Raw genomic sequence first — 26,708 nt, forward strand, 5'->3', positions numbered from 1 at the left:
CTCTCCTTCATCTTCGCTATCCTGCAGAATATGTCACTATAACTCAGAAGAGAATTAACTACCAAAACAGTAAAATCTGTAGGGCATCACAAATAGCTGAGACAAGGAATAACAGGGAGGAGCTGTTAAGTATGGTTCATTCAGCCTTGTTACTTACCCGGGAACTATTACGAACTACCACTGCAGTAACACCCTATAATCATACAGATCTTCAGTAAAATCAAGGCAAGTTTTTCCAACTTCAATTATTTCTTAAGACAAATATATAAACCTAGCCATAAAAAAATTCAAATAAAATTATTTTTAAATTAAGTCAAATCACTCATCCTAGAGATTAAACCTCGTAGTGAAATGAAACATTATTTACAAAAATACCTGGTAGAGTTTATTTTCATGCTTATTCTAATACAATCACTCTCTGAAGATGTCAAGATACACAGCTTTGTATCACTATCAAATATAAGGTAAAGGTATAAATATCAAAGTTGTGCTCCATATATATTTGTAGTTAGTATCCGTCCCTTAAACTTAAACAACAACATAAAATGCAATCAATGAATGATCAAAAATCCTTACCGCTTTGTACCCCGTATCTGTTTTGCATGCTTTTCTCCCTGAAAACATTAGGATTCCTTGCCAGGATAGCCTGCAGCAAGACTGGTATATCTCCCTCTGGATCATCACTGCCAAGGTTATCTTTCAACTCTCTGGAATTGTGGAAGTAAGCAAATAAAGAGGCAAATGCATTTTCAAATTATAAGAAACTATGATCAAGTAAAAAAAAAAATAAAACCAAAATCAAAAAAACAAAATCAAAATGAAAGAAGACAATTTGCTGTTAAAATACAGAAAAAACCAAGTCTGCAAAGCACTGTTCCCTGCCTCTGTATTTTTTTCCCCCTCTCTTCTCTAAAGAATGGCAATAGAAGTATTCTTACCAGTCTTCAAAATTATTTTCTCTTAGTAAGCTCTTATATATATACATGGCTGTCAGTTTCAGACTATCATAATAAGTTTCTTATGCCAACTTTTGTATTATGATCTTCTCCACAAAAGAACATTCTGGCATAACAACAAGGAAGTATTACTGTAGGAGTGAAAATAACATGCATGAATGTATAACATTGAGGTTGCAGCCCAATGTTTTGGGCATCTTTTATTTCATAAAGAGAAACTGGCATCTTTGACAACACAGGTTTCCTTGTGAACCACAAAGAAAATTTAACAAATATTGTGTATGCATCCACGTTTTCACTTATTTTTTGCATTGAGGACTTCTAAAAGCTACCTTCCATTTGATCAAAACTATTGATTCGGACAATGTAGGAAAGAGACAGGGTTGTCAACGTAAGACAATTCAAAGGACACGAGGGAAAAATTTAAAAAAAAAAAGAAGAAGAAGAAAAGAATTAAGAAAAAGAGAATACATTAGCATACTTGCTGGTTCAGTTCTTAAAGTATTTAAGTTCAATACTTAATCAGAAATGACATGGGTCTTACCAGGGTGTCTCAAAAAAAAATTTTTTCTGTAATACTGTGTATATAATTTGTCTATGCACATTACTAACCAAAGTGGACACAAATGAGTTTTGCACAGTTGAAACATGAAATATGCACTGCCAACTAGCAAAAACAGAATAAGCAGATCCATAAAACACCACCCCCCAGTTATGCGTAAGTGTTGCCAGACAATTATTAACAACCTGCCTAAGACATTTCACTCCTGCTTATCAGTCATCTACTAAGCAAGCTTAATAAAAAGCCTTCATGTTCTAATTTCCAGATTCTCACAAACATCCTTCTCAATCCAGTTAATTTTGATTTCAAGGGATAAGGATGCTGATCTGATATAGCTGAAGTTCAAAATACATACATGTGATCTGTTGACACCTGATTGAGACTGTGGACGAGCTGTGAAACCAGATTTTCATCCCTGCAAGCCAGAAGGCAGTTCACCTCTTCAGCTATCCGTCCATTGAAAAGCAGGCTTTTTGTTGTTGTAGCAGGTAGAGGTGATGGAAGAGGCAGCTGGTTCAAAACTGTTATCAGAACACAGAAAGAAGTTCACAATCTTCTCACAAAACACAAGCATACAAGTAGTTACAACTTCTTACTCCCTCATGTGATTAAGAAAACTTGATTACTACATTTAAAATATAGGGAGGATTTCTGGATTTTTTTTTAATCATGAATGGTCACACACACACACAAGCTGGATTCTGCTTTAAAATAAAGCAGTCAAGTCCACAAGTTATACTATTATTTTACAAGTTTAACAGTGCTAAGGCAAGTATTAAGAATGAAAACGTATTTTAATTATTCCAGAATATTAAATTATTTATTATGTTATGGCAGCTTTCTCATGGAGCCAAAAGTGTTGATAAAGAAAGGAAATTTACTTTTTTTTAGTTACCTGCAGTACTGTAAGTGTTTTTAGTTGCCTTGTAGTTGCCTGCAGTACTGTAAGTGCATTGAGCATACACTTCAAGTTTTCTACTCTGCTCTTCGTATTTAATTAGTGTTCTCACTTTGTATGGCCAGGGTAGATGAAAAGAAAGCCACCCAAAAAGAAGCCCACCAAAAAACCAAACAACCAATTTAAGCCATAAATTAAATTCTCAGTTTATTCTTATTTTGTTGTGTTTATTTCTACGTAAGTCATCTTCTCAATAAAAGGCTAGTATCATTGGTTGGTATGATCACTAAAATGTCAATTCAGTCAATAGAGCTTTTCACAAATCTTAGTAAAAAGATGTAAGAAACACACTCATCGCAGCATTTCAATCAGATTATAAATGAGCACTCTGTAGTTTCAGAGGACATTCTTAGGTCTACAGACATAACACAGAACTGTACCATGTAAGAAGCTTTGACCAGATGATTGGCAGAGCTACACAGACAAGAGGAAAGTAGGCCAGAAAAGGCCAAAAAGCTAGCTACATCGAAAATTCACTTTCCTGGGTCCATGAAAACATGGCGAGTCTAAACTTCAAGTTTGCAGGCCGATTACAGCTCTGAGATAAAGGTTTTAGCTGAACCATTAGAAATAACTTCAGGAAAAAAACAATGTAAGTGACATGCACCCTTTTTTTATTTTAAAATTATTTACTTAAAAAAAAGGGGGTGTGTGTGTGCCAGTATTTTCCCTCTATATAGTGTATATCATTACTGTATTTAGAAATTAATAGCAATTGAAATGTAACTGTGGAATAATTAAAACAGCTAGCTTTCATTATTTGCATCTGATTACGCTGAATGCACCAGAAACCTGAAAAATTAGCATGATCAGCAAAATATGTTTATTAAAAGTATAAATCCAGCTAGTTAACTAGCCTATTCTACTGCCTCCAGGCATTGTGTCCTCATGTTTTTACCACGACAGGTCTTGTCCATTCCAGTTCCTTTCTTTCACCCACAGAAAAATAAGCTAAAGCAGCTCAAGCCTTTCTCTTTCAGCTGCCCCTGAGTTTCCACAAACTACACAAACATGACAGAAAAAGAAGCAAATGCACCTAACACAAAGGCTAATCCCATCAAAGGCAGTTCAGCATTTCAAGTAACTTGCACCAGAAGTCTAGCCAGTGACTTCTAACAGTTTAGGTTTTTTGCTTTCTTCAGAACCTTACCTGCAAATACTTAATGAGGAAAACATGCCCATAGTCCAGAAACTTGTTACTTTCATCCTGATGGTCCATTATTAGACATATATAACGATATGCATATACACATCTAAATGCATAAGTAGCTTCTTCCAATTTGGTATTTCAGAAGATCAGAATGACATGAAGAGGTGGATTTTTTTCCTCCAGTACATCTGCTTTCTTTACTGTAAGCAATTAAATTCAATTGCTGGCTATATAATTTCAGTGTCTCTTGGAAAGCCTCCAAATTTCAACAGTGTAATAATAAAAACAAGAGCTAGGAAGAAGCACCTGGGTCACTGAGTCCAATTATCCTCAGACTAACAACAGAGCTATAAACTCTTTCTTACACTTCATAAACAAGATGCATCTTTATCCAACTGCTCTCATTGCAATGGTTGTTCTAGGATCTCATTATAGTAATACTAAATCTCTTAGTGTTCACTAGAATTTTATTTTTGGTCACATTATATTTAACCATTTGGTTATGTGCCAGTATCAGCTTTTAATTAAAATAGTTCTTTTCCTCTCCTCACACTTTGTCTTCCTGTCATATTTAAAGACTGTACACACACCTCGTCTGCCCCTGTTGTAGGCTGAACAGCCAAGAAAACACTCATAGGCTCAGCTGCTTGTTCCCATTCTAGCAGCCATTCCTTGCATTTATTAAATAGAGCAACTTATTTGTACCTTGTACAAAATTAAGGAACTAGGTTTCCAGTATATTCAGCATATTCCACAACTCTCTTCAGTTAGGTGAGCATTAGTCTAATCCTCTCTCTCCCCCTCTTTTTTCAGTGAGGATGATGACATGTATGTTTTAGAGAAGTATTTTATCGTTTATGTTTTTCTTTGTTTGTGGGGTAGCCAGATATACTACTGAATTATATTCTAAAACAATGAGTTCCTACGTTTTGGTTCATGTTTCATTAAGGCTTTTTTAACCTACATTTCATTTCATGTTTAAATTATCATGTGTTATTTGAAGACTTTCAAAATTCAATGACAAAATTAACACTTTTAATGCCAAATCTGATTTTAAACAGATTTATCTCTAAGAACCTCCAACATAAAACTATTTCTAGTATTTTTAAAATGCAGGTAATCATCAATGTGTAGAAAACAGCATACCAAAGACAAGGAAAAAGAAGAGTACTTACGGTCTGTAAGACTAGCAATCCCTGCAAGAGTAGTGATGGGAACATGAGGCATATCCCCATTCATCCTGAAGTTCTGGGATAGTAGTGCCTACACAGATATTTCAGATCAGGTGCCAGCTATCATTACTTCCCATTTCCCAAGCACTAAAAAAAAAAACAAAACAAAACAAAAAAAAAAAAAAAACAAAATGAAAATTCTGTTTACTTTTTTAGAATTTTAAGTTCAGCAACATAAATGGAACAGAGACCATACCCTTAGCTGCATACTAAGTAAATTTTGTCAAGAGTGGATAGAACATGTAGGTTTTAAATATCAAATGGCATTATGCAATCAAAACACAAGCTTCTGATCTCAAACACAAAGCCCTTCACCAAAAGAAGATGCAAGATAAGGCAATCAAAAGAAAATTTCCTCAGTTTACACAGTAACAACAAAAACTGGTAACAAAACTTCTGTTAGTTCATACTGCAGTGGGTAGGACTTAAAGTATAACCAGTTTAAGTAATTAGCTACTGTATTTTCTCCTCAGTTTTGCAGGAGGTGGTACTTTTCATACAAACAGCAGCTAGCAAAACCAAAATGAGTAATTTACAGATGCAAAAGTCCAGGAGTAAGCAAAGTGACAAATAAAAAATCTTAGTATATTTTATAAGTAGTAGCTATTTCAAAATAGATCCGAAAAATATCTCTTTAATATTAAACACGGTCTGGTCAAACTACTACCAGAAACCATGTCACTCCCTCCACAGAAGAAGAATAAAAACCCTAGCCACCACTGACCTAGCTCATTCACTTCCTGTAAAACACCACAGTTTATATTCAACTACTGAAAAAGTAATTTCTTCACTCAGTTTTCACTAACTACACAGATACCAACTGTAAGAAAGTCCACACTGCTAAAAAGAAAAAAAAAAAATCAACTTCAGTTCTAAACCAACAAAAATTTACAAAGATCACACATTAGAATCCACTGTTATACTAATGAAACGACAAAAATAGAACATGGTGTTTTCTGAAGACAAACAAAATAAATTAAAGGAATTTTGTATATATGCAGCTACTTATTACAGACAGGCACTTATGTTAACAGTTTAGGAAATAGTAAAAAGACTTCTTTGGTAAACATTTATGTTACCTACTGAAGATACTGAAATAATGATTTGCTTACGCTTACTTTACAGGCCAATATTTTTGAAAATTACACATATAATACATACAACCCAAAACATCACTGTCACTTCCTTAGTCATTTTCATCCCATTCTTTCTTGTGCCACAGCAATGGCAATATGTAAGACACCACTGCTAACAAATAAGCATAGATTCCAAGCAAGACAAGGAAACTGAATGTTGTCGTTCCTGTTCAATGCTTCTATGAGCCACTGAAGTTAACTTTTCAAAGTTTCCTTGTCTACACACAACGGAATTCTTTGAAAAAAATACCAACACTGAGGTTAAACAGAACTGACAATGAGTTGACTTCCTTTGCTGCACCTGCCACAGTCTCATTCTCACCACTAAATTACCTTTGTTTATTAAAAATATAGTACATTACACGTACAGAAATCTAGTTAAGGAAACTGCTACGGATAGATATTCTCTGTGGTTTTCTTTTTTAATTCAGGGAGAAAACAGCCTTCAAAAACCCAGAGCATTTTCACGTATTATGCCATACTCAAGGTGGGTTTTTTTTCCCAAACGAATACCAATATACACAGAATTTCAGTGGTTCCTTAGTTCCATAAATAAGCAGTTCTTTAAAATAGGAAAAAAAAAAAAAAAGGGGGGGGGGGGGGGGGGAGGCAACCTAACTTTTCCCACTACTCAGCCTGCAATAGCAAACACAAAGGAGCTAACACTTTTAGATTTTAATTTTTCACTGAACGGTTAGTAATTAAAGAAATTAAAGAACACCTTTCATGCCCAAATTATACGTAAAATAACAAGGTCTTGCCTAATGATCTCCTCTCTTGTCTGAAACTGCATCAAAACTGACTTAAGCCACATTACTAATCAGGATTATTGGAAATGCTGTATGTAAGAGAAACAACAAAAAACAAGGAAAATAAAATCTTTTCACTTTCCCTTCCTGATCACCTGGGAAAGCTGTAAACATCAAAAGCTGTCACTACTAATTCAAGTTCTTTCCTGGAATTACTGCTACAGTAATTAAATTATACAGATATTCAATGGGAAAAATTTCTCCAAACCCAGATATTTAAATTAGAATCCTTCTCCACAAATACATACAAAACCTCAACTGGCAAGATCCAGACCTGACATTGGAGCAAGTGGAGCCAGAATGGTCGGGGTAAGAGTAAACTTTCTTTGTAGGAGAGCAGAAGGGGGTGGTTTGTTTAGGTAACAAAGCAAAGGTCAAGAGGGGATGTGGTTGCTCTCTCTAAGGCTGTCAAAGACGGCTACAAAGGAAGAATGTTTCAGGGCAATGCTAACACAACAATAAATGCGGGCATGAATGCAAGCAAGAAGAAAACAAGAACAGAGCTTCTCACCATCAGAGCTGCCACTTTCTGGAATAGCCTTCTGTTAGGAGCAGTAGAGACAAACACCACCATTACTTTAAAGATGGATCATACAGATGTTACAGAAGGGACAGGATGTGCTAGCCTGCACCAGCTGGGAACTCAGCAGAGCAATTCAAGAAATGAGTCTCAAACTACAAAGTTTTTGTAAGTATGATGATGTGAGTAAACAGATGAGAGTAAATAGAAGACAAAAGAGATCAAGTGATGGGATTAGTTTATACAACAAACACAATATTAAGAAACCACATAGGAATATCTGGGTCCAAGTATTACATCTGTTGTGTTGAGAGCAAAACTGCTTCTGTTACAGAACTGGCAATTCCAGAACTCGTGACTGAGATCCAGTGAAACTAGAACTAAAATTTGATGTCACTGAGAACATTAATAAACTCATTCATTTAAAGAATTTTAAATATCAAGCAGTTGTGGAAAAAAACTGACAGCTCTAGACGAAAAAGGATTTTTCATACAAAACATCAGAACAGCATGCAACAATTCCTGGCTTAATTGACAGACAAGTTTTTTTGGGGGGTCCATTCTCCAGCTGTAACAGGAATTAAAGGTACTACATTGTAGTAGCTCATAATTAGTCAAAAAGGATCAACGTTTTCCAATATTTAGAAAACAAAATTGTTAGTTATATTAACTGAAGTAAGGAAATCAAAGAACTGTTGCATTGGGAAGTTTTTAAACAATGCATCAGAGTGTAGTGTAGCAGTTCAAACAGAGAAGTAGAAATCCACATTACATATATCCAAATGAGGTTCTTGCATATTCAGTACATATATATTCAGGTTCTTGCTTCTTTATAAGAAACACCAGCTACTATAAAAGATGTTTTCATGGAGGAAGAAACTACAGTGCACAAAGGATATGATACAAAGAAACTCTCAGTGAAACGAAAACAGTGAAATGGCAGCATATAATGAGAACAATCTACGAAAAAGCTACCATCATCATACACAATACCAAAATTAAGCCAAACCAAGACAGTAGGGAAAGTGATACTTAAAAAGTTTATGCTAGTAACATTTAAAATGCTACTTCTGTATGTTACCCTCTTCCCTTTTTTTTTTGTCACTTACGTATATTCTTCTTTACTGCTTACTAATACTGCAAGTAAAGTTCCTGTCAAAATGTTACATTTAAATTGTTGGGGGTTGTTGGGGGTTTGGTGCTTTTGGGTTTTGTTTTGTTCATTTTTTTTTCTTTTTGTTTGGGTTGGTTTTTTTAAGTAGAAAGTAAGTATGTGGTTGGAAGAAGTCCATAACATGGACACAGAAAGTACTCACTGCTTCAGTGGCAGAAGGTTTGGGCTCTATCATGCAGACCCTCTCTACAACTCTCTATACAGTCTGCATTTCTCACCATGGTACTGGATTATGGCCACAGTGGCAATCCAACATGAAACAAGCCTACCTCTTTAAAAAGAATGAAAGAATTGCACACGGGTAAAATTAAAGGAGGAAGAGAGGATGAAAGTTGTGAACAATTTTGGTAAAGAGGAAGTGACCATCTGTCTGAAGACAGACCTCAACCAGGGAAGTGAGGGGGGAAAAAAAAAAGCCAAAACAAAGGATTACCCCACAAAAAAATTTCAAGAAAAAGGAAACAAGCTGAAATTGTATTTTTTCAGGTATTGCAGCATTTGACTATCAACGAAATGAAGAAAGGATTTTGACACTGGTTACCATACAAAGGTTCAAGCTCTGCACTTACGAAACATTCCTCTTTGCTGAAAAACGTTCTTCTCTCCTTAACAAAAATACTAGTTTTTTCCACAGCTTAGCTATGTGCACGCACGAGAATGGTGGAATACAAAATAAAGAGGAAAATCTGTTTATATGCAGTAATACAAAGGCTACTACTACTCAGCAGTAATGCAAAGATAAGTAAACAACCTCAGTGTTCAGAAATTTCCTACACAGGTTTAAATGTTTCATTCCCATACTCCAGGGTATCCTTTAACTTATTATATCATTGGATTTAAAAAATACCTTACATATGACTGACATTTCTGAGAAGAAGATCAGAGACAAAAATTAGGTGGATTGAAATTAAATTTTTTAGAAGTGCTATGGTTATTAGATCTCCCTATTTTTCTTTTTTTAAAGCATTCAACTGAATAGAATAATTTAAATACTGTTATGTTTTATTTAGTTTAGATTGTAAAATCTTTATTTAGAATGAAAATACTTTAAAAAGTGGGTTTCATTGCTTATATATTGAGTAGCATTGTACGATGTAACTGCAGTGCGATGATCAAAGCTCATTTCTGCAGCTGCACACTCAAACTAAACTAGTACAACTCATGTATTAGCTATTTTATAATTTAGGTGAGCAGCGGACTTTTTTCTTTTAGATCAGCAAACACACTATTAGAAATTTAAGAAGCCCTGCCTCACAGACAGTTTTAAACTTCCACATTTTGCAATAAACTACTTTTCTTGTCAGTTACTACATCAATCTCAGTTAATTATCAGTTCATAAACTGTCCATAAAAAAAAAAAAAATCACTTAAAGAATGAGGGAGAGAGTCAAAATGAGAGTGAATGAATATCCTCGAGCTCTCATTCAAATAAGATACCGTAACTGAGGTACATCTCACAGATTATCCGCAAGAGGGCAGATTTCTGGTTTCCATACCAGAGCTACAGTTGGACACAGCAACAGCAAGTTTCTAGAACCAAATGCTTCAAAAACACTTTTAAAATTCCTAAGGAAGTAGATACAGTTGCCAAAACATAGTCTGACAGTTAAGTACCGGGGGCAGCATACACGTTTATTCCTAATACTAGGCTTCTTAACACTAATTCAATCTCAGAAAAAGTACTGGAAGTGAACATCAGCATTTATAAAACCAGTAAATTCACCAATGTACAGAATAGTTTCACCTTCTACATTAATGGATATAAAAAAATTAAGTTTGAAGATACAGTTACAGAAATCTTAGAAGCAGAATACCAGATAGAATTTAGTATACTGGTGAAATCTGTTTGGTTCATAAAATGATCAGCCAGCAAAATCAGCAAGGCTGACAAAGCAAGTGAAAAATTCAAAGGTTTGGGATATAAATTATCAAGTACAATTTCTAAACTAGTATTAGCATAATGTGTTTTTTCTAACACTATTCCAATACTAAGTGCTCAGTTCACTACGAACTACAACTGTCAGAAAAGAAACCTTAGTGAAAAGTACTAATCTAGGCCAATTTTAAGTTGCTGCTGAATATAAAGTAGCGTTTACAAAAAAAACGTAGAGCCACCATCTTCTTCCTCTGTGGCTACTGCCACATTCCTTTGGTCTTTTCTGTTTTACTCAACAATGACACTGAAGCTTCTGCTGCCAACATGGTAATAGTGCCAGGGATGCCACGGTAAATGGCAAGAGCACTCCACCCTCACGGGACCCCACCTGGAGTACTGTGTTCAGCTCTGGAGCTCCCAATATAAAAAGGATGTGGACTTGTTGAGACAGGTCCAGAGGAGGGCCACAAAGACTATCAGGGGGCTGGAGCACCTGTCCTATGAAGACAGGCCGAGAGGGTGGGGTTGTTCAGCCTGGAGAAGAGAAGGCTCCAGGACAACCTTCTAGCAGCCTTCCAGTACCTAAAGGGGGCTTGTAAGAAAGATGTAGGCAGACTTTTTCGCAGGTCCTGTAGTAACATAGCAAGGGGTAATGTTTTTAAACTGGAAGAGGGTAGATTTAGATTAGATATTAGGAAGAAATGCTTCACTGTGAGGGTGGTGAGGCACTGGCACAGGCTGCCCAGAGAAGCTGTGGATGCCCCATCCCTGGCAGTGTTCAAGGCCAGGCTGGATGGGGCTTTGGGCAACCTGGGCTGGTGGAAGGTGTCCCCGCCCGTGGCAGGGGGGTTGGAACTAGAAGATCTTCAAGGTACCTTCCAATCCAAACCATTCTATGATTGAGGAATAGGCAACAAGATGAGTATTAGGGCAACGGGAGTAATATATCACAGGTCAATAATAGTTCCAATATAAAAAGGCAGTAAGGTGCTTTTGAAATGCAATAGATTAAATGTGTTTATACAGAGTTTTATGTTGGTGTTTACTGTGGCTTCTAAAGAAATGTTATACTTGTGCATCTGTTTTTCTTAGTGCTTTTTAAAGAAGCTTGGAGTGATTTTAATTGTTTTTAGAAGTCAAGAAAAGAGCCAAAAACTTGTGACTGGAAGATTTGTGCAAAATCGGCTGCTGCCTCAACAGGTTTACTTCTTCCAAGGTTTTTTTTAATAAAAGGTTATGAATCATCAGAGAAGGTCCAAGGACAGAAATGCAAGGTTAAAAATCGGAAAAGACTCCTGAATAAAACAGATTTTGGTTCAGTGTTTAGTCCCTAATTTTTAGCCTGGTTAAGACTCAACCTAATAAAAGAATGAAAAGTCTTTTAAGATACAAATAAATGTCAGTACGCAACCGTGTTTAGAAAAGGGCAGCACTACTACCACCTAACATAAATGACACATTGAAAAGTTGAAAAAAACCCAGCTGCTACTTCCTCTCTCTTAACTGTCACAAGCATTTTGTGAAAAAAAATGTTGCAACCTAAAGCGTTCTCCATTTGACAAAGCTAACGTAAGAAGCCCTTTTAGTTGCTCTTGCTCTTCTACACATCTCTTAGCTATTTTCTTTCAATAAAATGAACCGTACCTTCTATCAACCACTGCATGTGTACCTGAGCATGCAAAAGGGCTTGTGCTCACCAAAAAGAGCACAATTATACATGCACCTTTTTTTTTTGTAATAAAAGTTCCACATGGAATATGTAGTGCAGGTGAGATGTAAATGTATGAACTACTGAAGTAGCTTGGGCTTTTCCCTTTATGTTTGAATTCCTCAACTACGCTTAGTACCATGACAGCTACCAAGCAAAGTTAGGTTTTTACAGTTTAATTCTACATTTGCTTCTGCAGGACAAAAAGAATCCAGTGGTTTTAGGTAATGTCAGGATTTTTACATGAAAGGAGAATCTCATGAAGAGGATATTTATTGCTTAAAAAGACGGAAAAGAGCAGCAATAGACTCCCTGACTAAGTGGATTCTCCCTCACAGAAGTTTTAACTGCTTTATTTTGCAGAACCGGTGAACAAAACTTCCCTAATAAGGCATTTTGTGTCCAATAGCTATCAGCATAATTGTGCCAACAAAAATTATCTTGTACAGGTTAACTTTTTAAAACCTACCTGTTCTTTGGTTTAGGTCAGGGGTCCTCAAACTACAGCCCATGGGCCGGACACAGCCCCCCAGGGTCCCCAATCCGGCCCCGGGTATTTACAGACACACACATCCCCCCCCACCAGGGGCTTGGGGGGAAACCAAGCGGCCGCAGATGGCTGCCTGCCACTTCATCCACTCCTGTTTAAACACTTGGAGGACCCCTGGTTTAGGTTTTGCTACTGTATCACTAGGATCTGCTCTTGTATCACTTTTCTAATGACATGGAGCCAGTAGTATCTTATTTTGGAACTAGATACAACATTTGTGTTCCATTCACTTAAATTTAATCCCCGTGTTTTAAGATGACAACGGAGCTGCCTAACAGTACAACTCTTTAAAAGCCTGTTTTGCATTAGTTCTTTAACGAAATAGTAGGAAATACACCTTCCTGTAGGACAGTATGTTTAGTTATTTACATAGCCCCATTGATGCATTGGGTGTTTTCCATAAAAATCAGTAATTCTGAGTTTTACATTTTTCTCTTTTGCTGAAATAAGCTACACTCGTTGATCATCACACCACTTTCTAAATATGATTTGATTTTCTGCAAAATTTTGGTCAGGTTATGTTGCCTAAAAGTACAGGCTTTTACTTGGTGCTTAAATGTCATATTTGTGGGCTCATTTTAAGGAGTCCTTCAGGCTAAGACTTGTGACAAATATTTGAGATGTTAAGTGCAGAACACTCTTTCCTAGTACCCAACCTAAACCTCCCCGGCACAGACTGAGGCTGGTTCCTCTTGCCCTGTCACTTGTCACCTGGGAGAAGAGACCGACTCCCCTGCCTACACCCTCCTGTCAGGCAGCTGCAGGGAGCCACAAGGTCCCCACTGAGTCTCCTCTTCTCCAGACTAGGTAACATCCCCAGTTCTCTGAGCCTCTCCTCGTTAAGACTTGTTCTCTAGACCCTTCACCAGATTTGCTGCCCTTCTCCAGACACAGTCCAGCAACTCTACATACCTCTCGAACTGAGGGGCTTAAAGCTGAACATTATTCAAGGTGCAGCCTCACCAGTGCCCAGTGCAGGGGGACAATCACTCCCCTTGTCCTGCTGGCCACACTGTTTCAGATGCAAGCTAACTTGTATACTTAAGATAATTCCCTACTTTCAAGTTCTCTGAAATTACCGATGTCACAGCATAAGCAAACATGCCATTAATAACATTCAGATGGAATCACAAAATCATGATGGCCATGCACAAAAAAGCTTGGGGATTTTTAATGTTTGACCTGTCCATGTTAAACACTCCCAGCTCATCCCCTATGAGTACCGCAGCAATACAAAAAAACACAGAACTGTTGCCAACAGTGAAAGCATACTTGCAGAAGTAACAATTTGGAGCAAAACATAAGGTAAATATTTGTGTTATACCAAGTTAGTATAAAACAAGTACAATAAAGAACACTTGCTTTGAAGAAAATCTCCTTATACACCGAGATTCCCTAAACATTCATCTGATTTTTCCCCCCCCCCTTCATAGGTTTAACTACACCAAACCAGTTTGGAAATTTTCTTCACACTTTAAGTAGAGTTTACTCAGTGCAACTTAATTTTACTGTAAAATAAACCCAACTGAATTCAAGATATTAATTCTAAAAACTTCTTTGAAAGAGAATATCAACTCAAATGTTTAATGTAGATGAAGTAAACAATTTTAAATTAATTCCTCCTGTTAATTTACATTTAAAGTGTTAAGTATTATGCAGACAAGGTTTGAGTAATCCCTTTATTTCTGATTATTTGGACAAAATCAGTCACATATCTTGAAACCATTCAGCTGAACACAAATAATACACCTGTGAACTAGCTTCAATTTTGTTTTTCCAAGAAACAGGGAAAATTCTGAGTTTCACATTGTAAATGTCTCTTATAACTTCTGGTACAAACTTATCAATCTGAATAAAAGTGGGTAGAACAAATAAAAGAAAACATACGATTCAATATGACATTTCAAGATTGAACCACTGTCAAGCTAGAGGGAAAACTATGTCAAAACCAAGTCATACCACTGGAGACCAAGTGAAAACACTGCAGATCATATGAAGAGATTAAGACTGTGGGCGATCAGTAGTAGATTTCATTTTCACTTTAAAGAGCAAAGCAGGATCATAATCCAAGACACAAAAAGCTGAGAAACTTTCCCACTGAGGAACTGTGCTAAAAATTTCACTTCATTTGCAGACTATTTCAAAAAACACAGAACACAGCCCTTCTGTAACAGTTACCACCTCCTCCCACAGGAATTCCAGAAGGCACAAGGCTAGGGGAGACAAAGAAGGCCAAAGAGCTTACTGAACAGTCTATGGAACTAATGTGATCACCAGCAGAGTTATCCTTTGCTGCCCTTTTTCCCACATTCAAGATTTATTTTTCTGAATTTCATGTCTGGTTTTGTTCTGCTCCTTTAGGTCTATGTTTCACCAGCTTGTCTTTCACAATTCCCAAGGATGAGGTTGAGTCACCCTTAGAAAGCAGCAGCTCAGTCTCTCAGACAGGTGGGCCTGCATACATGCATGCACACGTAGAGAGACAGAGGAATAAGATGGTAGACTGAGTTTAGACACATGCGATCAGTAAGTATAACTGGGATTCATGTCCTATTACAGAATAGGGCTTCTGCTGACTCAGAGGACAGCACAAAGACAAATGAGTTAAAAGGAAGACAATTACATTTCCCAAAACTTCTGCGAACGCAGCTTTTAGCTGATTGAAGGCACAACACACAAACTTACTGTTTCCTGACCTGCCTTTCTCCTACCCCAATCATTTCCTTGTGAGTGTGGTTTATGTATTAAACCCCACTGCTCCACAGAACATAGTCTGCTCATGCAGGTATTTCTGAAGAGCTCTCCTTTCCAGCATGCAACACATAGAACAGCAGAAAACGAGTAACTTTAAATTTGACAGGACTAAAAATTATCACCAAGCTAATGCTGCAATTGAACAATACCAATTTTAATTCAAAACAGGTAGATAGACCATGACAACAAATACCAAAGACATTGCATATACTCACTTTCCCTTCTCTCTTCCCTCCAACCCTTCGAGGGAGAATGAAGGAATCGAGGACTACCACTGTGCTCACGCATCTGTGATTTACTGTATCTATTTTTTTCAACAACAACAACAAAAAAAAATAAATTAAAAAAATCACAGCGTGATTGAGGTGGGAAGTGACCTCTGGAAGTTATCTTGTCCAACTTCTTCCTAATAATAAGCAGGAATACCAAGACCAGGCTGCTCAGAAACCAGGGGTTAGGAGTGGGGTGGCAGTGTAAAAAAGAGGAAAGGAAAAAAAAAAAACAACCCATGTACTCAAACTGATTATGTATTTTAATTTCTTTAGCAGCTATCTTTATTATACCTGGCACATAACTACCTGACTTGCTCTACAACATAATAAATCCAAAGACAGTTCAACCCTTGAGACAACATAACTAAGGAAAAAAAGTATTTAGCAAAATCTGAGGTTCCCTATTCAAAACTTAAAAGTGTAAACAATTAATTGAGTGACATTATATTAACAAAATTTGCAACAATTGTAGAACACTTTTTTCAATTCCACCTCTAAAAGCAGGTATTTGCTCCAGTTTAATTTTAAAGAAAAGTAGTGAGACTTAAATTACAAAGGCCCCAAGGAAAGTTGCATCTAATGTTTCTAATCTTGACACAAACTGCAATAAAATAAAAACTTTCCCTGATGTTCACAACCACACACCAACAGTACATACGATTGAAAAAGTCATCACAAGATAGAAGAGCATCAGTAATCCAGAAACAGCACTAAATTTTGCAAAGAATTAAGTCTACACCAAGTCTGACTGTTTCCCAAAGTTATTACATGTTGTAGTTTTTACTTTTGGCTTTTAAACCTATTTGTGTATTACTTCGATGGATGGCAGAAACCAAGTTATTTGCTGGAAGAGAGTTGACATATATGCTGAATAGCCGTTTTTTTAAAATCCCTTTTACTGTAAGTAAGAATAACAAACAAAAAACCAAACCCAACACAAACCACCAGAGTTTTTTTAAATGCATCTTGCAAAAAGAAATGGGTTTCTCAACATCTCCAACTGGAACAGTCTTTTTAAACAAAATTAAGATATATCCATAATGACAGAGGCATTTTTTCCTACATGACTCCTGGATGCAATGAAGTCTTCATTATTCTCTTCACAGATTCATGGAACTGGAAAAGATTCAGCTTCCATCTTTAACTGCCAGTACTCTATATGAGCCACAGACTTTCTATTGTTGTTTTGACAAATATTAAGACCTTTGTTTAAATAAGTTCTCTGCAACCAGATGAAGTGGATGAACTGGGAACACTGGATCTAAGGAACTAACTTTTCTACTTCCCCAATTAAACTTAGCTATAGCGTAGTACAGCTACTACAGTTATTCAGCAAAGACAAAAAACAGCTACGTTCATCCCAAGGAATACAACTTCAACCAGCAAAACCATGCCCCTTCTATCTGGAGAAAATAAAGTAGTAAAATAGTTGTGTACTATCCTTAATTGCCAGTCTGCATTTACATTAGTTTAGCTATAAACCTTTTACTCTATTTTGTTGAACTTTTATTTAATACACCTGCAGAGTTTTAGTACATGATACACTATAAAGATGAGCCTTAAACTTAAACATAACATCACCATATCAAATCTAACTACTCCACCTGCTACTTCCATTGTACTTGCTTCCCATTTCTCTTCTTTTGGAGAATATGCAATACAGTTTGCAAATAAAAAATAACATTGGTAAAATCTTAACTATAATGCCCATAACTTTGCTACGATCAGTAAGAAAAATGAAAAAATTGAGTAAGACTGAACCATTTCTGATAAGGTGCACTGTTAGATAAAGATGAAAATCTAACCGTTGCAAAGATTTCTCCTTTTCCCTTAGACCACCAAATACAATGCCTTTGATCTGTTGAAATAACTTACGAACACTCAGCATACAGATTCCCAAGCAAAGGGTTTGCTTCCCAAGCCTTGAATGAAAGAAGTGTTCTGGCCAACTGCTCAGTTCCTCCTAAAGGAACTTCTACTCCATGTGATACACCTGAAACATTTTTGCTCGTTTTAAAACAATGGTCACCACCTTTGCAACTGTTGTTGAAATTTATAGGACTGCCTGTAATGACCATCTGACTTCCTTTTACCAACCTCCCTCAGTTCTGTCTTCCATCCATACTTTCCAAGTGAGTACCTTCTCCCAAGAGAAATTACTGTTACACAAAATGTGACAGTACATCATCCAAAGCTTGAATCATGCTAAAAGTTGCATTCTAGGTTTAAAAAACACAACAAACAGAGCAAACTCACCACCACCACAAAACCCCCCACCACAAAAACAACATCTTAAGATACCAGTTCCCTAGAAAGTCCTTCAGAATCACTCACCACAAATTTTAAAACTAGATGCAAAAAGGACTGGAATTGCCATAGCTCTTGAACTAAATTCCAATTTCTCAGTTCAGACGGCAATTTTTTGTATCTAGCCTTCAAAAACCATGCAAAGCCTCTAATGCAAGTGCTACTTTAATGTCTAGTATATTATGTGAGATAGTCAATCCTGGAAAGCTGTAAGCAGTCAATCACTCCTGTAAAATTTCCATTGTGTTTGTCCACCTCTTTTGAAATTTGGTAAGAAAGACCTCACTGCTTATTAATACATAATGGACAAAAAGCGTTTCTAATATTAAAAGGAAGCTGAATTCCACTGCATATCATACAATAAACAATAAATTCTAGCTGGAAATGAACTTGAGATAATAGTTTGAGGAAACTGGCAAGGTTCACAATACCAGCCTCTAAAGTGACAATTTGCTCTGTAATCATTTAGGGCATAGTTCTGCTTTGGAAAGCATTCAGGAGACATAGCTCGTCTTGCCCTCCCAAATCAGAAGTGATGATGCTTACTATATCAGTAAGTAAAAAAAAATTAGAGTATACCCACTTATAAACTAGGATTTTTAAGCTCCAGTGAAATATACTGAAACCCAAGACCAGTTTCAACAGTTCAATAGCAATGTTTTTCTTTGAGCACTGTTTATGAGAAACACTTAGCCAGTTTCCTCAGTTTTTATGAGTTATCAGTACCATCTTTTACAACCATTTTTTTCCCTTTCAAATAAACCTTCTGTTACAGTGAAATCAGGCATAAATCTAAATCCATTTTCTTGTTACCGTATTTATTGCCTAGAATGAAGTATCAACACAGACTACATATGTATGTACTGTAGGACATCGCCTTTAAGCTCAAAGCACTGTTCTGTGGCAGAAAGTTATCATTACAATTTCCACTAACACACAGAAGAACTTTAAAGCTGCTCCCAGTAGCTTACTGAAGACTTAATGGCTTTCCAAGGAAAAATAGAAGAGTGAAAAGGATATTTTAAATTAGTAAAGTTAACACATGAAAAGACTTTTCAAAAATCACCACACCCCATAAAGCATCCTATATATGTTAATGCAAGTTACCTTAACTTTACCTTAAACGTAAAAAAGCGATGAACTATCTAGGCAATACATTGCCACTTCTGAAAGACGTGTGAGACAAGAAGCAGATTTTGCATTTCCTGGCAGTAAAACATATGTGAAAGGTAAGTTACTGAAGTCAGGACGTAATGCTATGAAAGTATTTTGTAAGAGATAGGTGGCACTTAGCAGCTGGGATGATACGCACAACATAAGTATGTTTTTCTGTCTTCAAGGAATTATGTATAAAAAAAACCTACAGAAACTTACACAGTTTAAGGTTGGAAGGGACCTCTGGAGACCATCCAGTCCAATGCAGGGTCAGCTACAGCAGGTTGCTCAGGGCTCTGTTCTCAGGTTTTGAGTAACTCCAAGGGTAGACTCCAGAACCCCCTGTATTCCAATGTTTAATCACCTTTAAGTCAAACAGGTTCTCCTCTAAACTGATTTTCGTATTTCAGCTTGTACTCACTGTCTCCTGTCCTTCCACTGCATACCACTGAGAAGAGTCTGGCTCCATCACATATCTTAGCAACATACTGATAGCATGCCCTTGAACCTTCCATGCCTCAAGCTGAACAGTCTTAGCGCTCTCAGATTCTCGTCAAATACCAGATGCTCCCAATCCCTTAACTATCTTCACAGCCCTCCACTAGACTCACTGCAGTATGACCATGTCTCTGGTGCTGTGGGGAGCCCGGAACTGAACCCAGAACTCCAGATGTACCTCACCACTGAGAAGCAAGAGTGGAAGAATCACCTCCCTTGACCTTTGGGCAACACTCTTCTTAATAAAGCACAGAATGCTGTTTGCCCTTACTTGCCACAAGGAACACAACTGGCTTACGTTGAACTCTATCCACCATGACCCCCAGGTCCTTTTCTGTCAGCCCAATTCTCAGCTGGTTGGCCATCTGCCTGTACATGCATGGGGTTATTCACTCCCAGATGCAGAACTTGGCACCTCCTTTTGTCTGTCCAGTTCTTCAGCATGTTGAGGTCCCTCTGAATAGCAGCAAGCTGAATTGATGCGTCAACCACTCCTCCCTATTTCGTCTGCAAATTGCCTGACTGCGCACCCTGTCCCATCATCCAGGTCATTAATGAAGTGCTAAACAGGACTAGCCCCAGTGTCAACCCGCATAGTAAATCACTGGTGACTGACTTCCAGCTGCACTTTATGCCACTGTTTACAATGCTTCAAGCCCAGCAGTTCTGATGATTTTTGACCCACCTCACTGGCTCCTTATCTAGTTTGTACGTCATGGATTTATCTACCAAGGATATTAAGGGACACAGTGGTGAAAGTCTTAATAAAGTGAAAGACAAACATACCCTCATCCACACTGTCAGTCATCTCATCATAGAAGGTAACTGGGCTTATTAAGCATGATATACCCTCCATATCTATACTAATTCTGATCACCTTCCTGTCCTTCATGTGTTTGGAAGTAGTTTGTAGAATTAGTTACTGCACCACCTTCCCAGGGATCAAGGTAAGGTTGACTGGCCTTTAATTTTTCAGCTACCTCCCTCTTGCCCTTCTTGAAAATACGGGTTTGCTTTCTTCAGTCCTCTGGTGTTTCCCCCTGTCACCATGACCTTTCAAAGACTGTGATTTTTATACCACCAAGTCCTACTTTCAGTATCTGAAAAAAGAAATACCCATTAAAACATAAACTAATAAACATGCAACCGTGATACTTGGAAACTACACAACAGCTCATGAAGATTCCAAGTTATGGCATTTTAACTGCAAGAATTATGTAAACATGAGGAGTATGACTACAGATGGGTTTTGTGACTATATAAATTACATACAACTGATTCCAAATAGTTTCCAGAACAAATTGTAAGATACTTTGTAACAGAAACTGGTGACCAAGCACAGAGAGACAAATACAAAAAAAGCTGATTAAGGCATAAAAAAATTGAAGAACTAGGAGTAAATGATCAGAGCTTAACGTATCTATCAGGAATTCAGCAATACTTTCAAAGGCATTATTAAAATCTGCCAAACATTGTTTACTCATCTTGTTTTAACCACACCATTCAATATTACACATCCTTCCAAAACCAGAAAACTAGTAAAATAAGCACTGGAGATCAATACAAAAGAATAATAAAAATAAAAATCAGAAGGAGTCTAAGTTATTTCTATAAACTAATGATTAGGCTGTTTGAGTGAGGCATAAATGGCCTATCCTTCATTCCTAAAAGTTGACAGTTTCCCTCTGTTACAGGCCACTGCTGAAGAGTACAGAATTTCCCAGTCTGTCTTTAATTAGTACAAATGAACACAAACTAAGAAAGAGAGAAACATCATTAGAAAGCGTTCAAAAAAAGAAGAGCAGCAGGCAGGCAGGCAGAAAATAATCAGTTTTCCTCTGATTATTGCTTCAGTCTGGATTTAAGCTTTTAGTTATAAAAAAAGGCACAATTACCTAGTTCAACATCTTAAGAGCACGTATTTTATTTTTCTGTACCAATGCACTGACAGAAATGATCCATCAGCAAAAGCTGTACCTTCACTAGAACCACCAAGAAAACAACAGAGACATACAAATTTGTTAACAGATGTCTGCAAAAGTTTCTAGTGCATAGTCCATCTTAGTAAACTATATGACACATTAATATTGCCTCCTTATCAGAAATATCGCTTTCCAATAGGAAATCTACTTCTACAAAGCAAAGAAAGAAAAAGGCTAAAATAAACAAAGTTACAAACACGAGGAGAAAACTATTATACACAGAGAGGGTGTCTGTGGATAAGCCCTCTCAGACGTAACCACTTAAGTAAAAAGTGAAATGCAGCTGGGAATTGTAATATGCTTATTCTTTAACAATTAAGATGATCAATTAAAAGGGTTACAAGCTAACAATGCTACTTTAATCCATTATTAAGCTAGAAAAGCAAATGTTACTCATTACTTAATTAGTGTTCTTTCTCCAGTTCTAAGAATTATTATAAATTCATGCATAAACAACTGTTAGGGTACAGCAATGTACAACAACAGATTTTTAAAACTTTAGGGATAAATACATACTGAAATATTCTGCCCCCAGAATAGAAACTTGTACATGCACCCTGAAAATTAGTAATGGAAGTGTCTCTTAAACAGAGGATGTTACAGTCAACAAAACAGGGCCTTGGGAGAAGGAACAGACACCATAAATAGGTCAAACTAACAAGTAACACCATAAGCTGAAGGAGAACCAAACGGTTAATGAGACTAAACAGAAAATTACTGGAACTGTGTGTGAATTATCCTAAGTAGCATACTAAAAGATCCACTCTCAAGCAAAGAAAGCCTTCTACTAACAAAGCCCCCTCCCCACAGGACATGCTGGTGAAAAGGGATGTTGTACCTTTAAGTGGAGACAAGGCTTGTAAGAAGCAATGAGAAATAAGGGTGACTAAACTTAATGGTAAACAACTACTCAAAGTGTATAAAATGTTTACTACATATTAAGAGGCAAGATATTTTTTGTGGATTACACCCTAGCTCCCTATTTTGCACAAATATAATAAAAAGATAGAACTACCTCGACTGTGTCCGAACTGGTGCTGCGCACCAAGTAATGGACCTGCTTATGCAGCAACGATATAAATGACATGGAGATGCAGGATCAGGGTCAGCAGGACCATCAGATTTCTCAGGGATGTTTGCTTTTGAGATTGGACCACTGTTTCAGAAGATGCCAGCTGCTTCAACTTTGAAACTGAAACTTGGTTTATCTTTTAGCATTCTTGTTGCCTCATGAACAGGTATGTTAACACTGCCATCATCAATGGCCTATGTATTACATATATGCCATAATTTGATAGATAAATAAGATGAATCACATCAGTAAGAGATAAGACTGAAAAAAACGGGTAATGGTCAGTCATTCTGTAATTCATAAACCTACCTATCTTCTCTTTTACTAATTCTTACTGGGAAAATATTTCACTTTCAGTTATATGGCTGACTTTTCTGCTTTTCCAAAACATCCTCAATACAGCAGGGTACACCTGCAGTGGAGAAAATACAGCATAACCACCACATGAAAACTAGTCCTTAGTTTAGTTAATAATGCCTATCACTAGCCTTACAGTCAAGAGTTTAGCAAAAGAAAGAGCACAAAGAGGTCAAATTGTTTCCTCTCAATTTTTTGTTAAAGTAACAGAAAAGCATTATGATGTCTCCTGCTTAACACTACATCATACAAACAATCAAGCAGTTTCTTTGAAGTACGCAAGTTTTTTAAAAATGCAAACTTTGTATGGCTGTGCTTTCTAGAAAGTACCAAGACACTTTAAAACTGTGGTTTAAAAGCTGCAGTTCTCGCTAATTCACCATCCCATGTTTCACAAGTTGTGTCCAACAGGCATAAAAACATGAATACACAATGCCTACCTCCAGGCAATTAAAAGTTTCTTTATCTTTCAAAAGACCTTGCTATGAAAGCATTAATTAATAAAAGCCTTCTCTTTTCCCCACCAAAATAAGGTAGGTTTTTGTTGGGGTTTGGGAGTGTGGGTTTTTTGTTTGTTTTGGTTTTGTTTTTTAAATAAGCACTCTTTGGTGTCTTCCTCCCAAGTCAGTGATTCATGTGCTGTGCTAAGATTTTTTCATTTGAAACTTCACCCAGAAGTATCACTTTTTTGAGAAATCTACTACTCACTTCACAAGAAAAATGTCGTCACCAGTTCCTACATGTGTACCCAGTCATGCTGAAATTATCATATTGTACATGTATTGCACAAGGTGTTACTTCACACAGAAAAGCAAGAAGGAAAAGGACAGGAAGGACAGACTAATTACAAAAAAGGTAAAAAGGTATCACATCCTGCAAGTCTCAAGCAAAAATATTAACATGTATATTCTACAGTGCTGATTCAGAAAGATTGCTGACTGCACATGACTTTTGAAAATAACATTTAATGCAAAGAGGCAAGCAAAAAATTTGCAGCATGTATTATGCAGGAAAGAAACTGCTCTCCTAAACAGAGTCTAAAGTGTCTTCAAATGTACGCAGCAAACTCTCACAATTTCCTTTTTTGCTGAAGAGTAACCTCAAAATTACTAGCCATAATCCAGAGGCACCAAAGCTCAGCATGCTTCCTTTGCTCTATGAAGGAAAGCAACAATGCAAACTTCATCAAGACAATGAAGCCACATATAAAACATACAGTGAGCAGGAAAACCCTCTACAAAGGCTTGCCATAAAGAGGAGAGGGGGAGGAATGTGTAAAGCAGAAGAGAAATCAAATCCACTATTTTCAATTTTATTGTGTCTACCTACTCCATTCTAAAACAGGTGCTTTGGCTTAAACAGAGTAGGTATTTGCCTGGTGAACTACTTCAGTTTCTTAACTATTTAACACAACCTAATTGGTAATTTGAAAGGAAAAAGGTAACAGTAACCTTTTACAAATCATTTGGGAAAAAAAAACCAAAACCCCCGAAGAACTCAAATCCACTAGACTATTTTCCCACAAGCTGTAATTTGATGGAAACACTGATCACCAACAGTTTAGAAAGTAAAATTGCTCATTTTAATAGAGCATTGGTTATACTGGCAAATAACAAAATCAAAAATCAAAAACACTGTAGAAAAAGGTAAACACCTCTGCAACACACATGGTATCTTGGGCTTTAATACAGCAAGGAGCAAACAAAACCAAAAGCACTGTAAAATAAATGCAAAAAACTAATACCAGAAGCACTGGTAAAGATAGAGAATCTCACTTAAGTGTTCAACTAATGATATTGACTCAGTTACAATGATGTGCCTTCCAAAAAAGGAGGACCTCTCAGAAGTTACTTAATTTCACAAATCAAAATGCAAAATGATTTTGTCTCACGCTTCGTGTCAGCTGTTTTCTGCAACTAGAAACTGTGTATGTATTACATAAGTGCAATTTCTCCAGTAATTCTGGTTGGCCATACAATGTATTTAAAAGTTTCAAGGTTATATTACTATCCTTCTGAACACTGAAACAGAAATAGTAACAACCATGAAGAGCCAGGATCTTCATCTACCATTTCTTCTGAGACACAGAACTTTTTAGCTTTTCTGTGTATCTAAAATCTTGTCGTTGAAAACCTCTACGAAATTCATGATAAATCCTTTAATTTTTATTATCTACTTCAGTTCAATTTCCCACTGAAGCACCAACAGATTCAGTGTCTCATGTGATAAAGAATGTCTTATAAGAGGGAAATGAAGTGTCTCCTCAGGTTTGATCCTGACTGACTTATAGTAAGCTTCATCCTACATCTTCCAGGTATCAATTACTACAGATAACAAAACGCTGAATTCTTCCACCTTCCGAAGAGGTAATCCCCAAGAACCTTGTTCTAAGAGATGCCTATCCTAAAAATTACAGCATTGGCTCCTTCTCTGGGTGTCGGTAGGTAAAGCCATCAGATGTAGTTTAAATGGGTAAAATTCAGATAACCGCATCTGACAGCATTACAAAAAAACCAAGAAAAGTAAAAAAGTCTGTATGTATTAAGTAGCAAAGATAAAAAACTATGCATGATCCTCTGACATTTGTTTTACACACTTCTGGTTTCAGATGGAGTTCTACCTCAGAAAGCCAAATAAATGCTTCAGCTTTGCAAGGGCCAGTATGTGATAGTTCTGTGGTTGTACAGTTTTGCTTTGGGTCTGTTCAGGTTTTTTGTGGTTTTGTGTGGGGTTTTAGGGGGGTTCTGGGGTGGGTTTTTTTGTTGTCTTTTTTTTTTTTTTACGTAACTAGTCAGTAACCCATGATTCAGTTTTAAATGTTAGCTGCAGAGAGTTTCTGAAGAATTACACTGTCAGCTACTAGGCTACTGCTTTGTACTACCTGTACAGATACTAAAAATACATTACCATTTTCTTTTAGCTGTGGGCGTAACTGAATGTTTTAACATTGTTCAGTAACACTCTGCACAATTTATAAGAAACTACAGAACTGACCAGTAACCTCCACAAACAGTAATTTTATGGTTTTCATCTTTGTGAGATCCCTGAGGACTAAAAAAATAGTCAAACTTTTAGACCCTGTAGTAATCATTTTCTCATTTGTCCCTCTTAGTTCCTGCAGTTGTTGCAGCAGCTTCTAAAGGTCTGTCCTTCATCTCAATCTGTGTGGACTGGCTTTTATGTTTCCATGTAGAATCTCCCTCAAGAAATGACTCAGTTGATCAATACCTTGAGAATGTTTGGTTTAGTTTGCATAGCCTTCTTTTTAAAATATTTTAGTAACTACAACTGTATTTGAAGTAAGCCAGTAACATAATATGTAAAACCAGTTACTAATACAGTACTTTAAAACAATAATTCAAGTAAACTAGATGTAAACTCACCATCTAAACTTACACATACTACATGCAAAAGGTATGGCATCACGGATGATGACAGTCTATATTTTTCATTTTGATAATTTAAAAAAACCCCAACCTTTCACTTTGCTTGCATACTATTTTAAGACCATAATGCACAGCCAATGTATTTTACACATCATAAAGTTTACATTAAAGGTGTGTACACAGTTCTAGCTGCCTGATCACAAGTCTAAACCAAGGAAACTAACTCAGCTCAAGATTTTAGAAACTAGGAGGAATGTATGGTGGAGAAAAAAAAAGAATAAACATGATACTTTG

General features: G+C 36.7%; 1 protein-coding gene across 8 annotated transcripts in view; it reads right to left on the reverse strand.

Annotated features, from left to right (window-relative positions):
• The window catches only part of NIPBL (NIPBL cohesin loading factor), a 152,472-nt gene that overhangs the window by 98,270 nt on the left and 27,494 nt on the right, over positions 1 to 26,708 (reverse strand). For all 8 annotated transcript variants that reach the window (XM_055790416.1, XM_055790412.1, XM_055790415.1 and 5 more), the window contains 3 exons: positions 4,802 to 4,945; positions 1,874 to 2,039; positions 577 to 707 (listed from right to left, as the gene is read on the reverse strand). In XM_055790416.1, the coding sequence (XP_055646391.1) occupies positions 577 to 707; positions 1,874 to 2,039; positions 4,802 to 4,865 (361 nt within the window). In that variant the 5' untranslated portion in view covers positions 4,866 to 4,945. The remainder of the gene's footprint in view (positions 1 to 576; positions 708 to 1,873; positions 2,040 to 4,801; positions 4,946 to 26,708) is intronic.

This window comes from Falco peregrinus, chromosome Z (genome assembly GCF_023634155.1).
Source record: "Falco peregrinus isolate bFalPer1 chromosome Z, bFalPer1.pri, whole genome shotgun sequence".
NCBI classification, from domain to species: Eukaryota; Metazoa; Chordata; class Aves; order Falconiformes; family Falconidae; genus Falco; species Falco peregrinus.